This window comes from Nycticebus coucang, chromosome 4 (assembly GCF_027406575.1).
Source record: "Nycticebus coucang isolate mNycCou1 chromosome 4, mNycCou1.pri, whole genome shotgun sequence".
NCBI lineage: Eukaryota > Metazoa > Chordata > Mammalia > Primates > Lorisidae > Nycticebus > Nycticebus coucang.
The window spans coordinates 30,421,271-30,439,434 of NC_069783.1; the positions used below are offsets into that span (position 1 = coordinate 30,421,271).

Consider the following 18,164-nt stretch of genomic DNA (forward strand, 5'->3'; position numbering starts at 1 on the left):
TATGATTCCTATAGTGGAGAAATAAATATGTTCTCCCAGCTGTTTGTAGACCTCCTTGGTAGAAGAGGAGTGGGTAAGAACTGGAACAGAGGCTTGTTATTATTTAGCATATTTTTTGAATCTTTAGATATGTAAAGAAAGGCCCAGTGCTGAGTCTGGGTTTAGGGGATAGCAATAATTGAATTACTCTTCATAGTTAAATGGAAGGAATTTCTTCATAATTGCCCAGGGACTATAAGAGATGGAGATGGAAAGAGGACAAGGCAATTGATAGGCAGCTGGAGCCTGCAGGGGCAGGAATGGGCAAGCATCTCTTTTGAGAATGAGGAAACGCTAATATGAAATTTAAGTAACTGGCTATTTAGGACCATCATATAATCCCATCCACAAACACTCAATCTACCACACCCATAAACATCCTGCAGCCTCTTATAGAACCTGAGCACTGGTGACTGTTCTCCCCACCTGGGTCATGGGCAAAGGGAAAAGAACCACTGCAAGAGGTGAGATGTCACAGAACTAGAGATCCCACCAGAGCAGAAATCCAGAGCCAGCAGTGATCATGGAAACACAAGCTCAGGGTAGGATATGGATTAGGGCAGTGGTTTTCTCCAAGCTACTGGTTTCCCCTCCTTTAGAGAATTATGAAATAAATCAAAGGGGTTGTAATCAGAATTTTTTAAGGTGAAATAAAATAGAAAGAATAGAAAATAATAGTGTATCACACACAGCAAAACAATTAGCTTTTGCAAAATGTATGTATATGTCTGTGTGTATTAGAACGAGTTTGAACATCAGGTTCTACGTGGGGGCACAGAAGAGGGAGTATACAGAGCATGTGCCAGCCAGCAAGGAGATACTTAAGTTGGGTCTTAACAGGAGTGCAGGAGAAGTTGGGGAACAGGGAGAAGTCCGTCTGTGGAGCTGTGTGTGGCTGGGAGGTACAGAAGAAGACAAAAGTACAGATGGACAGGAAGGTCAGGAAGGTAAACTGAGGCTGTGCCAGGAAAGTTCTCATCCATTAAAGCTGAGCAGGTTGTACTTTATTTTGCAAGCAGAGAAGGTTTTGTTTTTTTCTGGAAGGTAACTCTAGTATCTGGTTCCCCTGGAAGTCCACAGAGGATAATGATGACAGTACCATTTACTGAGGGTATCCAGTGGATCAATGTTGAGCTTCTTACTTTACATGCATTAGCTCAATTACGATTAGCATGATAACAGCTAATATGGCAGGTATCATAATTACCCTCATTTGGTAGATAAGCAAATTGAGGCTCAGAGTATTTAACTAAGTTGCTGCAGGCCACAAATCTATCAAGTGAAAGGGGTAGGCAGGTTTGTCGGATTCCAAAATCAGTGCACCTAACTACTTCATAAACATAGACCCTCTAAGGGGGCTTGACAGATGGCAGTCTCAGCACCTGGCTAGAGACCAAAGGCAAGGAACTCTTGGCTCTCACCTTTGGCTTTGGCCTCTAGCCCTAGCTGACTTCATGTTACACCTCCGGGAGGTGGAGGAAAGGGCTGGAGAGGAGCAATGTCAGCACCCACCCTTGCCTCTTCCATCAGATTTTCTGTCTCCAACTCTTTTTCCTGCTTTAGTTTGATAATCTCCTTATGTCTAAGCATCTTTGTACAACAGGGATAATGGTTATCTTTCATAGGGATATAATGATAATTCTACAAATTACCTTTTTTTAACTTTGAGAATAAGTTAGTTGCTACTATTGATTTGTTAGGTTTCACTCGTTTTTTTAAACTTGCATTTTAGGGAGCATCATTACAGCTACATTTCTAGGATTCAACTGCCTTTTCATGTATTTTAGGTTTTTTTTTTAGAGACAGAGTCTCACTTTGTTGTCCTTGATAGAGTGCCGGAGCATCACAGCTCACAGCAACCTCAAACTCTTGGGCTCAAGTGCTTCTCTTGCCTGAGCCTCCTAAGTAGCTGGAACTACAGGCGCCCACCACAATGCCAGGCTATTTTTAGAGACTAGTTCTCACTCTGGCTCAGGCTGGTCTCGAACTTGTGAGCTCAGGCAATCTACCTGCCTCAGCTTCCCAGAGTGCTAGGATTACAGCTGTGAGCCACCACATCTGGCCTATTTATTTTTCTTATTTACTCATGGAGGCTATGAGGCACTAGGAAATTAAAGTCAAAGGGCAAATTATTAGTTCAGTTCTTATTTCATCAAACATATCACTATCTTCTCTGGTCTCAATGGCTAGCTTCTGGAGTGCGAAAATTAGGTAGCTACGTACTTAAAGATTTGAAAGATGCTAAAAGACTCCAATCTAAAAAATGCCTCCACCACATGAATTCTAAATCTGTACACTCTCCAACCACCTCCTTGGAAAGACATATACTTTCCTACTCATGCAAGATATGATGTTGCCTTAGAGAGATTATTTATCAGCTAGCTAATTAGTCTGTTACAGAAGCCACCTCCTCTAATCTAATAGCACCTAGAACAGAGGAAGGGCCTGAAAAAAATGACACCCAGGATAAGAGTTAATGTGTCTAGGGAGTGGTTAGGGGAAATGGAAGTGGAGTTAAGAATTAAGAAAAGGAAAGATCCAGAACTTGAAGCACTATTAGGGTGGGCAAAATCCTGGGAAGCTGAAGGACTTACAGAGGTAAACATTTCCACAAGAGAAGATTTTAAATGGAGGAGACTATTGGAGTTAATGTTTAATGGGTACAGAATTTTAGTTGGAAATGATGAAAAGGTTTTGGAAATGGATGATGGTTGCCTAACAATATAAATGTACTTAATACCACAAAGCTTTTACAATTAAAAATAGCTGAAATTTTATGTAATATAAACTAAACACATTCTAGAACTTCTGTAAGGGGAATGAAGGCCCTTGAAGTTGTTTTCATCAGTCCTTTGAAAGGATTGTGGGATAGCTATCCAGATGGCCCCAGTGATCCTGAACTCTCTGTATTCATGTTCCTGTATTGTCCACTCCCACAATGGATAAGGTTGACCCATGTAACCAATAGGATATGCAGAAATGACCTTGCAAGGCGGCTAGGTCATAAAAGACATTGCTGCTTTCAGGATCCATGCCATAGCACAGTGGTTATGGTGTCGGACACATACACCAAGGCTGGTGGGTTCAAACCCAGCCAAGGCCTGCTAAACAATGGCAACTGCAACAAAAAAATAGTTGGGTGTTGTAGTGAGTGCCTGTAGTCCCAGCTACTTGGGAAGCTGAGGCAAGAGAATTGCTTGAGCCCAAGAGTTTGAGGTTGCTGTGAATTGTGGTGCCACAGCACTCTACCAAGGGTGGCATAGCTTTTCTTCTGGATCACTTGCTTTGGGGGAAATGAGTTACCATGTTGCAAGGTAGCTCAAAACAGCCTATGGAGAGGTCTAGTGATGAGAAACTGTGGCCTCCAGCCAACAGCCAGTGTTAATCTGCCAACCAGGGAGGAGCTACCTTGGAAGCAGATCCTTCCGTAGTCCCTGCCATCATCCAGCCTGCAGTCTTAGAAGAGAGCTTAAGTCTGAACTACCCACCTAAACTGCTCCAAAATTCTTGACCCACAGAAACTTGAAGATAATGGTTATTGTTTTAAGCCATTATATTTTGAAGCAATTTTTTACCCAGAAATTGATAACTAACACAGACAACATGAGGACCTTTCATCAACTACTGAGATTGGTGGTGTTTTAGGTCATTTATATAGATCTATTTGTCTTTGGATTATATCACAGCTACTGAAAGATAGTCTCTGACTCCATTTACATACAACCGTACTTACCTTTATGTGTTTTGAATATCTAATAAGTGACTAGAAAATTTTCCAGAGATTGAAGGGGCATTGCTGAATTTCAGACAGTTAAAGCTGGGAAGAGCCATTACTAAGGTAAGACATTTTGTCAGATGCTGTGAATGCTTTTCTTTTTCATTTTTTTTTTTTGCAGTTCTTGGCCGGGGCTGGGTTTGAACCCGCCACTTCAGAATATGGGGCCAGCATCCTACTCCGTTGAGCCACAGGCGCCACCCCCATGAATGCTTTTCATTTAATTATATAGGTAACATGGTTAAAAACTTGAAGGAAGGCCAGTTTTTTTTGTTTGTTTGTTTTGTTTTTTACTGTAGAATTATCTTTTTATTTTGGGTAAAAACCCACAGTCATTTTGGGGAGCTGTAATTAAGATTTAACAGCATTATAATTCTAACAAATAACTTAAATATCCTTGTGAGATAAATATAATAATATTTTATGGGTATTTTGGAACCCGACAGTATTAAGACTACAAATCACACTAGCTTACATCTATCACCAATGACTCATGCTCTTTCTTTGGAAGGCCAGTTTTTAAATCATCTTACTCCTTACCATGTGTGAGCTGTCTTTAAACATATTTATGGTATTTTTTTTAAAGAGGAGGCAGAATAAGTGAAGCCAACTTAAAAAGTTTCCTAGGGCCAACCCCTTTTCTCTTGGTTGTGTGTGTGTGTACCTACCTAAAATTCTAATCTCTGCATCTGTGAGTCTCCAGTCTTTCAACCCAAGTTTGATGAGCTGTGGCACCCCCTCCAGTTGCTCCAGCAGGCTGGTCAGGCTGACCTGCACACCAGAGCACCAAGGCAGCATCAGCGCCGTTAGCTGTTCCAGAATGTTCAGCCTGGCAACTTGAAGAAACAGAGAACAGTTCAAGAAGTAGATCATTTCGAAATTGAGGACAGGTGAGGAGATGTGGAGGAAGGAATGATCTTTATGTTCTGTGGCTCAGCAGCCTACTCAATCTGCAATGAGAATCTTCTTGGTTTTTGGTTATGTTTATGGAATGTATTCAAGAACTTACAAACATGCAGAACTGTAACATGAAACTGGACATACTAATAAGCAAACATTCACCAAATACCGAATTATGAATAATCTTGCTTAATTCTGACCTAATGCCTTCTTTATTATTCCACATAACAAAAAACACTTGTAGCCCCTAAATCTATTGAAATTTAGAAAAAGAAGAAAGGGCGAAATGACTTTCCTAAGGAAGTTGAGTGTAGTAAGATACCAAAGACCTCAGGGCTCAGGCTGTGCTTTTCCCACCACCCAGGGCACATATCCAAATATCTGATTTTGGTGTAGTTGTCATTCTTACTCAGTTCGTGTAGAGCTTCATTTCCATCCTTTCCCAGGTAATTTTCTGATAAATCAAGAATGCTCAGTTTGACCAAATTGTGAAGATTCTGAGCTGCAAAAAATAATCCAAAATAAAAATATTTTCAAGTAAATATATATATACACATCTTTTAAATCTTTAGAGGAATTCTAAGTCCTTGTCATCTTTCCTAATGGCAATGCAAACCATCACTTTATTAATTTTATTATTACCAAGGAACCTGGATAGGTATATCCCCCAACTCCCATGACTATGGCAAAATGGACAGATATTTTCAGGTTCCAATTAATAAACCTCAGGTTACAGAGAGTCAAAAGCAGGATGGGAGGGTGGTGCCTGTGGCTCAGTGGGTAGGGTGCCGGCCCCATATACCGAGGGTGGCGGGTTCAAACCCAGCCTAGGCCAAACTGCAACAAAAAATAGCTGGGCATTGTGGTGGGTGCCTGTAGTCCCAGCTACTTGGGAGGCTGAGGCAAGAGAATCACCTAAGCCCAGGAGTTGGAGGTTGCTGTGAGTTGTATGACGCTACAGCACTCTACCAAGGGCGATAAAGTGAGAGTCTGTCTCTACAAAAAAAAAGCAGGATAGGATATGGTTGCTATGTTAACCATGGGCAAGTCAATCTCTCTAAGCCTCAGTATCTTCACCAATAGCAGTGATTTTCAACTTGTGTGCCTCAACCCACTGATGTGCTATGGAAGGATCTTAGGTGTGCCATGAAAAATTTTAAAGATCTTTAATTATTTTCAAAAGAAATTCAAAGCACAGTAAGTATATTCTTTCTTGGCTTTCTTTTTTTATTTATTTATTTATTTTTTTGTAGAGACAGAGTCTCACTGTACCGCCCTCGGGTAGAGTGCCGTGGCGTCACACGGCTCACAGCAACCTCCAACTCTTGGGCTTATGCGATTCTCTTGCCTCAGCCTCCCAAGTAGCTGGGACCACAGGCGCCCGCCACAACGCCCGGCTATTTTTTTGTTGCAGTTTGGCCGGGGCTGGGTTTGAACCCACCACCCTCGGCATATGGGGCCGGCGCCCTACTCACTGAGCCACAGGCGCCACCCGGCTTTCTTTTTTTTTTGAGACAGTCTCATTTTGTCACCCTTGGTAGAGTGCCATGGCACATAGCTCATAGCAATCTCAGCCTCCTGGGCTTAAGTGATTCTCTTGCCTCAGCCTCCCAAGTTGCTGGGACTACAGGCACCCACCACAACACCCAGCTATTTTTAGAAATGGGGTCTCGCTCTGGCTCAGGCTAGTCTAGAACCTGTAAGCAAGCTCAGGCAATCTACCCACGTTGGCCTCCCAAATGCTGGAATTACAGGCATGAGCCACTGCACCCAGCCCTTTTTGCTCTTTTTTTGATCAACATAATTTAAGTGTGCCATGGAACCTGTTTAACTACAGGTTCAGATGTGCTCTGACATAAAAAAGGTTGAAAAACACTCATCTATAGAATGAAATGATTGGAATAGATACACGGTGAGCTCACTTTCAGTTCTAAAGTGCCCTTAATTATGCAAGAGAAGCAGAGGTACAAAAAACAGATGAGATGAGCTTTTCTGTGTGTGTACCTTCACGTAGATGATTTTGTTGCCATCAGTTGCTACTATTGGTGAAGATACTGAGGCTTAGAGAGATTGACTTGCCCATGGTTGTTGCAACTGATGGCAACAATAATAAAAAATAAGTTTTTAAAAAGGATGATAAAAAGGAAAACAAATAGTAAAAATGGCAGATGCAAATCTCATATAATTACATTAAATGCAAATGGACTAACCACTCTAATTAAAAGGCAGAGATTATCAGAACCAGGTTTTCAAAAAAAAAACAAGCTCTATGCTGTCTATAATTTTAATGACAAAGACACAAATTGGTGGTAAAAAAACAAAAGTATTTTGCATGCAAACATTAATCATATAAAGGCATCACTGTAGCTAAAACCTACTTCTTTTTTTTTTTTTTTTTAGAGACAGAGTCTCACTTTGTCACCCTCGGTAGAGTGCCTTGCATCACAGCTCACAACAACCTTCAGCTCTTGGGCTTAGGTGATTCTCTTGCCTCAGTCTCCTAAATAGCTGGGACTATAGGTGCACGCCACAACACCCAGCTATTTTTTGTTGCAGTTTGGCCAGGGCTGGTTTCAAACATGCCACCCTTGGCATATGAGGTTGGCGTCCTACTCACTGAGCCACAGGCACTGCCCAAAACTACTTTTCTTCATTTTAGATATTTGTCATTCTTGCTTAATCTAATCAGAGCTTTTACTATCTAGACTAATTAGAAAAATCTACATTTAGAAAAACAAGTTTTTGGGCGGGACCCGTGGCTCAAGGGAGTAGGGCACCAGCCCCATATGCTGGAGGTGGTGGGTTCAAACCCAGCCCCAGCCAAAAACTGCAAAAAAAACCCAAAAACAAAAAAAACAGGTTTTTGGCCTGTGTGGTGGCTCATGCCTATAATCCTAACACTCTGAGAGCCTGAGGTCGGTGGATGCTTGAGCTCAGGAGTTCGAGACTAGCCTGAGGAAGAGCGAGACTCTGTCTCTACTACAAATGAAAAACTGAGGCAAGGGTATTCCTTGAGACCAAGAGTTTGAGGTTACTGTGAGCTAGGATGCCATTGCGCTCTACTGAGGGTGGCAAAATAAGACTTGGTCTCAAAAATAAACAAGTTTTTCATGAACATATATTCTTGTTACATTAGCTATTATTTTAATCAATCGTATAAGACCTTTTCTTTCTTACTTATTTTGTATTTTCTTTCTTTTTTTAAAAAATATACTCATGGCCAATACATATGAATCCTTTTCTTAGAGAAAATATTTTCTGGGTTTTGGTGTTCATAAATAAAAAACCTGCTGAATCTCTCTTTAAAAGGGTACCTTTGCTATTTTCATTTCTAAGCCTGTCTTTTCCCAGTGGCATGTAGGGAAATAAAGGACTGTGCTCATTGTTCTTAGGTTCCCAGTATTTGTCTAGTCTTTTCCAACTATGGGTTTCTCTAACTGTATTATATTAATATACAAATATGGGTTTCTCTAACTATATTATATTAATATACAAATGGTTTACTTATATTAATATACAAGTGGTTTCCTTAGTGATCTTTACAGACTCCCACCTTTATAGTGTGATTTTATTTTTTATTTATTTATTTTTTTAGAGACAGAGTCTCATTTTGTCACCCTTGGTAGCGTGATGTGGCATCACAGCTCACAGCAACCTCCAAATCTTGGGCCTAGGCGATTCTCTTGCCTCAGCCTCCCAAGTAACTGAGACCACCGGCTCTGGCCACAACACCCAGCTATTTTTTGTTGCAGTTTGGCCGGGGCCAGGTTTGAACCCACCACCCTTAGTATATGGGGCCGGTGCCCTAATACCCTGAGGGTGGTGGGTTCAAACTCGGCATGGGCCTGCTAAACAACAATGACAACTGCAACAGAAAATAGCCAGGTGTTGTGGCGGGTGCCTATAGTCTCAGCTACTTGGAAGGCTGAGGCAAAAGAATCATTTAAGCCCAAAAGAGTTTGAGGTTGCTGTGAGCTGTGACACTACAGCACCCTACTAAGCATGACATAGTGAGACTCTGTCACAACAATAAAAAGGAGAAAAAGGAAATCATCTTCACTCTCTTTCTCAATCATTTATTCATCCATTCAGCCAAATATTTATTAGATGTTTCTTATTTTCTTATTTTCTTGTTCATTTTCTCTTTAAGTTATAACATCCTCAGTTATTCTGAAATTCTCTACTATTTTTCCATCAATATTTAATTTTAATTCTAATGTGGAGAAAGAAAAATCAGTAAGAATGGGCTAGATATTAACTAGAAGTCTTTTTTTTTTGGCCAGGGCTGGGTTTGTACCCGCCACTTCTGGTATATGGGGTTGGCGCCCTACCCCTTTGAGCCACAGGCGCTACCCTAACTAGAAGTCTTTACTATATTTTCTACATTCTCTTAAAGTTAAATTTCCATTTGAGAGATTTAGTGTGCAACAGCATGTTGTTACGCTGCTCTCACTCAGTTAATGGAGGCATTAGTTACCTAGGGTTTTCACTGCGTGTGCAGACAGGCAGCAGGACACTAATTGGATTTCTTCAAGGTCACTGGGCTCACTTGACAGAGACTTGACTATGTAATCCGCTCCCTCCCCAATGTCAGACAGGTGGGTCAAACGAAATAAACACATCTTCTTCAGGTTTGTCAGACCTTCAGCTACAAAGAGATCAAAAGCAAATGCCCTAAGATACCAAGTTAATTAGATTTAAACATTGATTAATGGACTTAAAAAGAAGGGAAAAAAGAACAATTGTGCAGAGACCTTCCCATGTTCTTTCTGTAGAGACCTCAGGTTACAAAGAGTCAAAGAGAGTTGTTTTTCTTTCAACTTTCTCTTTCCAGTCTTCTGGATCATACAAAGGTCTCCTCTGTGGAGATTATTCTCTTAGTAACATAAAAACTAGAGTAAATGTGTAGTATTTTTGAGGGGATCAGTATGTGCTCTTACCATAACTCTTTTTATGGATGAAGCCTTCTGGGAGCAATTTCCTTTTGATATCCTCAAAAATCTTAGGGTGGGGCTGAGTTCAGAGGCGCAGCATGGAGACACTGATGCCTTGGCACGCTTCTAGTGCAAGTGTGTCAAACTCCCAAAATGTCCTGGTTTGGACCTCATGACTTGGGGCCTGCCTGATGCTTTATAATGAAGACCACCTCCAATGCAGCATGTTTAACCAGAAGAGAGATCTACCTTCATCAACAGTATAATCGAAAATACTCTAAAACGTTCCTCATTCTTAGTTCTAAAACCAATGTGAAGGTTAGTACTGATTATACATAGTACTTATGTCATGAAAATATTTACTTATTTTGACCTCTATCTTTTAAGACGGTGGTTCTCAACTTTCCTAATGCCATAAGCCTTTAGTATAGTTCCTGTGGGTCGTGACCCGCAGGTTGAAAACTGCTGCTTTAAGAAGAAAATATACAGTTTCAATAATACCAAACTTCAGGCGGCACCTGTGGCTCAGTAGGTGGGGTGCCAGCCCCATATACCGCGGGTGGCGGGTTCAAACCCAGCCCCGGCCAAACTGCAACAAAAAAATGGCCAGACATGTGGCAGGGGTCTTAGTCCCAGCTACTCAGGAGGCTGAGGCAAGAGAATCGCCTAAGCCCAGGAGTTGGAGGTTGCTATGAGCTGTGATGCCACAGCACTCTACTGAGGGCGATAAAGTGAGACTCTGTCTCTACAGAAAAGAAAAGAAAAAGAAAAAGAATACCAACCCTGCAGGGCTTTGGAAGGTTGCAGATAATGTATATATTTCGTATGGTGCCTGGCACATGATAAATGCTTAATAAATGTTAATCGTTGTCATGGGAGAACAGATTGCAGAAGCTATAAGCGTGAGCTTTGTAGTCAGGCTGACTCTTGATTCCCCTACTTAATAATTGTATAAACCTGGGCAAGTTATTCAACCTTTTAGCTTGGCTTTCGAGATCATTATACCTATGTGCCAGGACTGTTATGAGAGTCCAATGAAGTAACGTATATAAAAGTGCCTACTGTAGTGTCTAACCTATTGCACAGTAATTCTTTAATATACAGTAGATTATTGGTGATTGCTAAAATAGTTGAATAACTAGTTTATTCAAGTTCACATTTTCTTTTTTTGAGACAAGAGTTGCAGTTTGTTGCCCTCAGTAAAGTGCTGTCAGGTCATAGCTCTGAGCAACCTTAAACTCTTTGGGCTAAAGTGGTCCTCTTGTCTCAGCCTCCCAAATAGGTGGGGCTATAGGTGTCCACCGCAAGACTCAGCTATTTTTAGAGATAGAGTCTCATTCTTTCTCAGGCTGGTCTCAAACTCCTGAGCTCAGGCAATACACCCACCTCAGCTTCCCAGAGTGCTGGGGGTTACAGGCATGAGCCACTGAGCCTGGCCTTTGTTTTGTTTTTTAAGACAGAGTTTCACTCAGTCACCCTGAGTAGTGTGTTGTCACCTCACAGCTCACAGCAACCTCAAACTCTTGAGCTTGACCAATTCTCTTGCCTCAGCCACCCTAGTAGCTACAGGCATACACCACTACGCTTGGCCTTTTTTTATTTTTAGTAGAGATGGATCTCACTCTTGCTCAGGCTGGTCTTGAACTCCTGAGCTCAGAGCAATGCACTGCTTTGGCCTCCAAGAATTAGAGACATGAGCCACTGCACCTGGCATCCAAGTTTATATTTTGATTCCTTAATAGCAGAACCAGACTGTCCTAGAGAGGTACTTCTTGACCACTTTCTACCAAATGGTGAGACATTGAGCAAGTCAATAAACCATTCTAGGTTCCAGGGGAGTTTTCTATACAATGACTGAGTTGGAGTTGATGCTCTCAGGCTTCTGCCCGCTCTGATATTCTGTGTATTTCATATGTATTCAGTAAGTGTTTATTGAACAGTGAATTAACCTGATTATTCTTAGGCTCAACAAGGAAAAAGAGGTCAGGCATGTTGCTATAGGACAGAATTGGGTTTTGGAAGGAAGCAAAATGAAAAAGAACATGGCTGAGGGAAGAGAGGAGCGCTGGAGCGTTTTCCTGAGGGCTCACGCAGCAGAAAGAAGAGAAGAGGGGAAAAAGGAAAGGACCCTGGGGGAAAGCGATCACCCAGGTGTTCTGCTTGTGCTCCTGAAGTTTCCTTGATCCACATTCTTTCTTGTGTCTCTTTTTATTTATGAAGTTTTACTTAACCATGAAACCATAGTATAAACTTTTTAATATTGTTTCTGTTATAAATACAAACAACCAATCAGCCAGGGAAAGGAAGTTAAAAGCTTATAAACATGTCATAGCTCTGCTTCCCAAGGGTTACTGTCTAGTAGTGTACAATTTGAATTAAATAGCGCTGGTGGGTTGTAATGGGAGTAGAAAAGATGTCTCAGGAGACCAAGGTAGGCACAGGCACATAAAAAAGCAAGCACATCCTTGCTTTGTGCAGACACAGACAGTGTTAGAGACTTGAGTTAACTAGTCTTATTATCAAACTTACATTAATAAAAATATTGAAAAAAACAAAAATCTGACCTAGTTTTATAGCATCTGCCTCATTCATCTTAATGTTATCCAGTATGAGTTTTGTAAGGTTCTTCAAATTACCCAAATTGTCAGTCAGACCACCTGCCAGAAGAAAAAAAAATTAGACTGTGTACAGTTGACATTTACTATTTCTGTCATTTCTATTATCAACTAAAAGATTTTTAGTTATCACCATGGACGGGAAATGTTCATGAAATAGACATAAAAATGTATTTTTGATAAGTGATGGGCAATGTACTTGGCTATAACCGTGTTCTCTAAGAATAAAGAAATTAGACTAGATATGAATAATAGAAAGACGATAGGGAAATCTCCAAACACTTGGAAATTAAACAATACACCTTTAAACAATCCTGGTTCAAAGAGTAAGTCTCAAAGCAAACTACATAATACTTTGAAAAATGCAGAAATAAAAATAAAGCATCAAAATCTGCAGCTAACATAGTGCTTACAGGGAGGTTTATAGCATCGAATGTTTATATTAGACATGAGGAAAGGTCTCAAATCAATAAGCTAGCCTTACTATTTAAGATATTACAGCAAGGGCGGCGCCTATGGCTCAGTGACTAGGGCGCCATATACAGAGGGTGGTGGGTTCAAACCCAGCCCTGGCCACACTACAATAAAAAAATAGCTGGGCGTTGTGGCCAGCTCAGGAGAATTACTTGAGGCCGTGCCTGGGCAACATAGTAAGACCCTGTCTCTACCAAAAAAAAAAAGGCCCAGTGCCCATAGCTAAGTGGTAGGGCACCAGCCACATACACAGAGGCAGGCAGCTTAAACCGCTGATGTTTACCATACCTGACAGCCGTTGAGTCTGCAGGTTATGAATACTCAAAGTTTTTAGGTTTGTCACAGAGGCAATATGTTGCTCATCCTCTATGGTGAGTGGACTGGCTTCTACCAGGAGAGAATCAATGTTCTTACAGGTGCTGAGGACCAAGCTGAGGCTTTCAGCCACACCAGCACATCTCTTAATGTACAGTCTGAGGCTTGCGGCAGAGCTGAATATCTTTCCCAGGTATCTGATATCCTGCTTGTTCAACTTGCTGAAATCCCGGAGTATGACCTCCAGAGTCTTGAATTCCTGCTTCCAGTTGAAGAACAAAGATACAGCCCTGCTGGGAATGTAGGTTTCTGAGGACTTGTCTGTGTGGACTCTGCCTGTGTCTTCTGTTGCCTTGTCCTGTGAAGCCGTAGCTCCCCCGTAAAAGTCCAGTTTGATGAAATCCAGAGCGCTTGCACAATTAGGCAAGTGTTCAAAGAAGTCAAATAAGTAATCAGGGATGTTCTCTGAGCTGATATATAAGCTTTTACCACAAAAAAAAGCTTCAAATTCCTGGCTCAGGGCGGATTTGGATATACTCTCATGGAATAAATTGATGCCACACTCAACAAAGGAATTGGTGTTAATGGCCTTCAGAACTTCTTGCTCCGTGGTGTTTTTCACACTCTGCATGGATTCCTGCCTCCAGAGTGGCCTCTTGGCGATGGACAACCCAAGGAGGCTGCCATGGTGACACACCCCTGCAAGGTGCTTCATGACAGCCCTGGTGGCTTCGGTGGACGACCCGCACGTGTATAGGAGCAGGTTGCTGTACAGGGATGTAATGTCGGAAATGGAAACCATTTTCTGCAAGTAACTGTTCCCCTTGGTCACCTCCTCTGGCTCCCGGGACATCAGTAAACTGCTGAGTCTTCGTCCTGCTGTGTACTCCTGGAAGGATTTATGAAAGAATTTATAGGTCGGCTTAAACCTTTGAGCTGTGTATTTACAGAGGAGACCAGTTGTCAGCAGGACATCCTCGTTCATACTGCACACATCCTCCAGTTGGAAATCAAATCTGCAGGAGAACACGCCTTCCAGAGCGAGGTCTCCACAGTGGTCCAGGCTCTGGGTGAAGTCACTTGCCGTGAGGCCCCTGTGTTTGTGTTTGTTTTTCTGTATCAGCAGGTCGTAGAAGGCACGGAACAGCGTCGTCTGCGTGTGAGAGTGGAACTCACTTTCACCCATCTGGAGTGCACAAGCAATGACCACAAAGAGTGGGGTCTTCATCAGATTCCTCAAGCACCTGGATTTGTGAATTTGGAGCAGCAAGCCCTCAGCCAGCTCCTGGAGCAGCACTGCCCGGATGAGCACCTGGGCACCATCCTCTGTCATGTCCCCCACCTCGGCCATCAGGGCACCGAACTGCCTGATGTGTCGCAGGCACTCGGTGGTGGTGGTGACAATGACCATGTTCTTGAAGCGGTGGTTTTCCTTTATCAGGGCTTCAATTTCTGGGCAGTTCTGCGGCTTGAATTCGTTGTAGCCATCAAGGAGGAAAAGAACCCTCTGCCGAAGCCTCAGCAGCATGCCCATGAAGGCCTGCCTCGTGATCATCTCAGGTATATCCAGAAGTTGATCACACAGGGTTTCAAAGAGCCCACCCTGGGCCCTGCTGAGACGCAGGAAGAAGACAAATTTGAACTTGGTCAGAGCCGCACAGCTTCCGGAGCCCCAGAGCATGGCGATTCGCTGCAACAGGGTGGACTTCCCTTTGCCCGATTCCCCCTCGATGATGCAGGGGCTCTGGAGGGTTTGCAGCAGGCTGCTCAGGGTCAGCGGCTCCATGCGGCGATGGTGCTGGTCCTTCCTCCAGAGGACAGGTTCTGTGAAGGTGCTTTTCAGATTGAAAATTATGTCAATATCTTCACCCAGAGGGTAGAAGTTCAGAAAAGATGGGGTATGGTATAAGTCCTTTAATTCCTGCACCAAATCATCCAGGTCTCCTTCTGATAGCGGATGAAAAAGGCCTGTTAGACAAGAAATGGTATTAAAGAGGACCCAGTTCTGCGCCTCCCCGATACTTAGAGTATAGGAGGGTGAAGGAAGGTGAAGGGAGGAGTGATAGATCTGCCCTTGCTGACTTTGATCTTCTTCCCCAAATCTGAGCAGGTGTGGAGGGTACCAAAAGCCCACTCCTGCTTTCCCCTGGTAAAGCCCTCCTCCCCCTTTCGTCTCGTGTGTCTGCCTTCCTACCACCAAATGACTGGGAATGGGAGCAGCTTGTGTTTGAGTTACGGAAAGTGAAGGATGTGGCTGAGAATGATGATTCAGGGTAACTGTCAGCCTTAACCTTAATGAAAATCTGTCATGATAAGATTTACTAACTTAAAAAATCAAATTAATATTTCATGAGAAGCAGAATCATTCTCCTGGAGGCAGGCAGTCTCTCTTTACCAGGAAGCTTGGATCATGGACTGGGAAGTCAGCTGGGACTATAGCCCATGGGTAGATCTCATCAGACCAAGGAATGTCAAGAACCATGGCAGCGTTGGCTTAACAGGAGCATCTATTGTCCTGTTTTATTTTGAAGTGAGACTATACTAAAACCATTTCCTCCTCAACCCTGAGATTACTTATTTGGCTTCACCATGAATTGATCTAATGGGAGTTTTTCCTGAGCTTTTCAAAGCCCACCACCAGGCAAATTTCTTGCATATATACGCAGAAGGAAGAGAGCAGAGGCTCTACCATAGGGATTGCTTCTCCTTCTTCATGGTTGATTCTATTTGTAGAAAAAGATGCAAACAAACTGATACTTACTTTGTCCATTCAAATCCTGAAATAGAGGATAGTTCCACTTTTCAAGGGATTTAAGAAAGAGGTTGCAGGCCTCTGAGCCCTTCTTCAAAATCATGTGAATGACTCCCCTGGCAGCATCCTGCTCAACCTTCTCACAGCAAATGGTGTTTACTTCTTCACCATTCAGAACATTCCATACAAATAGGTCATCTGTAATTTGCTTGGTAACAGTCATTCCCATCCTTTGAATGAGGACTTGACTATTCCCTTTTATGAAATTCACTGAGGAGAGGGGGGAGATATACATATTTATTTGTTTACATAAAATATGCACATCAGTATCTGTTGCCAGAGCATCAGGGCCGTAGAAAAAAGAAATGAGTCATGAAGATGCCAAATGTTTGAATTTCAGGCCCTCAAGAAAAGCTCCACAAAGCCCCTCATTCCAAACCCCAGAGTCATTGGTGAGCAAGATGGTTTTGCCTTGGTGATGAAGTAAGGTGAGTAATCTTGTCCTCCACTATTAAACAGTCCCCAGTGAGGTCCCAGTGATAAGACTGTGGGTTTTAGACTCTGCCACTCGCTGCCATCTCTGTAACTTTGGCGAGTTACTAAACCTCTTTCAGCCTGTTTCAACAATGTGCTGCTAAATGTTTAACAAATTGGCCCTCTGCGCTGGTCGAGGTGGCTCACGCCTATAATCCTAGCATTCTGGGAAGCCGAGGCGGGTGGATTGCTTGACCACATGAGTTTGAGACCAGCCTGAGCAAAAGCAAGACCTGTCTCTACTAAAAATAGAAAAACTGAGGCAAGAGGATCGCTTGAGCCCAAGTTGGAGGTTGCTGTAAACTGTGATGCCACAGCACTCTATCCAGGGTGACAGCTTGAGACTTTGTCTCAAAAAAGCAAAACAAAAAAAAACTGGCCCTCTGGGAGTTAAGGCCCTAATTTGCCAGTCCCTATGGTATAAATATTCTCACCATGGCCAATTTCAAGCTAACAATGTATGTCAAATGGCCAAAAAAAAAAAAAAAAGTCTTGAAAATTCAACAGTCAGGTTTTATAAAACAATAAGATCTAGCCCCGGCATACCACTGATTCCTCATCTGTAAAATGGGGTTGAGAACAGTTTTTAACTGTTGAAGTTATTATAAGAATTCATATACTGGGCTTGGTGCCCATAGCACAGTGGTTATGGCACCTGCCACATACACCGAGGGTGGCAGGTTCAAACCCAGCCTGGGTCAGTTAAATAACAATGACAACTGCAAACAAAAAAAAGTAGCCAGGCTTTTTTATAATAATAATAATAAAGAATTCATATACTGTATCTCCTACGAAGTAATAGGTCCATACATGTTAGCTACTACTTTTTGTTTGCAGATAAAGTCTCATTCTGTTGTCCCAGTTAGAATGCAGTGGCATCATTATAGCTCGTGGCAAGCTCAAACTCCTGGGCTTAAGTGATCCTGCTGCCACAGCCTCCCAAGTAGCTGGGACTATAGGCACACACCACCATGACTGGCTAAATCTTCTATTTTTTTTGCAGCGTCAGGGTTTCAAACTAGTGGGCTCAGGGGAGCCTCCCACCCTTTCCTCCCAGTGTGCTAGGATTACAGGCATGGGCCACCATGCCAGGTCTTAGGTACTGTTTTTAACCATTATTCTGCTGTCACCATGCAACAGAATAGTAACACATTTTTATCCCCTACAACTTTTGTTTTTTCTGAAGAGTATCACTTCAAAACATTGGTTTCTAGGCAGTCTAAGCTTTCTTACCTCTCCTGGTCTCTGGGGAAGCTGTATCATTTTTGTATCCACTCTACAAGGTCTAATTCTCTCTCTTTTTTTTTAAGACAGAGTCTTACTTTTTTTTTTTTGCAGTTTTGGCCAGGGCTGGGTTTGAACCCGCCACCTCTGGCATATGGGGCCAGTGCCCTACTCTTTTGAACCACAGCCAATATAGACTACATTGCACCCAGGTTGTATCCCAGACAGCCTGGAGAAATATCTTCTTGGTTTCTCACTCTGCTCTAGTTTTCTTCCCGGGTTAGGCTGCTACTGGCTTTCAAACCTATCTTGAGGCTCGGGGCCCTCAGTGAGTAGGGTGCCGGCCACATACACTGAGGCTGGTGGGTTAGAGCCCAGCCCAGGCCTGCTAAACAATAATGACAACTGCAACCAAAAAATAGCCAGGCATTGTGGCAGGCATCTGTAATCCCAGCTACTTGGGAGTCTGAGGCAAGAGAATCGCTTGAGGCCAAGAGTTTGAGGTTGCTGTGAGCTGTGATGTTATGGCACTCTGCTGAGGGCAACATAGTGAAACTCTGTCTCAAAAAAAACAAACCAAACAAAACCTACCTTGACTGAAC

The 18,164-nt window shown here is 42.6% G+C and overlaps 1 protein-coding gene across 1 annotated transcript in view; it reads right to left on the reverse strand.

The window, feature by feature from the left end:
• Positions 1 to 16,099, reverse strand: part of NLRC4 (NLR family CARD domain containing 4) — a 31,072-nt gene extending 14,973 nt beyond the window's left edge. The window contains exons 1-6 of the mRNA XM_053589325.1: positions 15,814 to 16,099; positions 13,026 to 15,020; positions 12,213 to 12,305; positions 9,192 to 9,362; positions 5,124 to 5,216; positions 4,483 to 4,650 (exon numbers count right to left, since the gene is read on the reverse strand). Coding sequence (XP_053445300.1) covers positions 4,483 to 4,650; positions 5,124 to 5,216; positions 9,192 to 9,362; positions 12,213 to 12,305; positions 13,026 to 15,020; positions 15,814 to 16,099 — 2,806 coding nt within the window. The remainder of the gene's footprint in view (positions 1 to 4,482; positions 4,651 to 5,123; positions 5,217 to 9,191; positions 9,363 to 12,212; positions 12,306 to 13,025; positions 15,021 to 15,813) is intronic.
• Between the last annotated feature and the right edge of the window lie 2,065 nt (positions 16,100 to 18,164).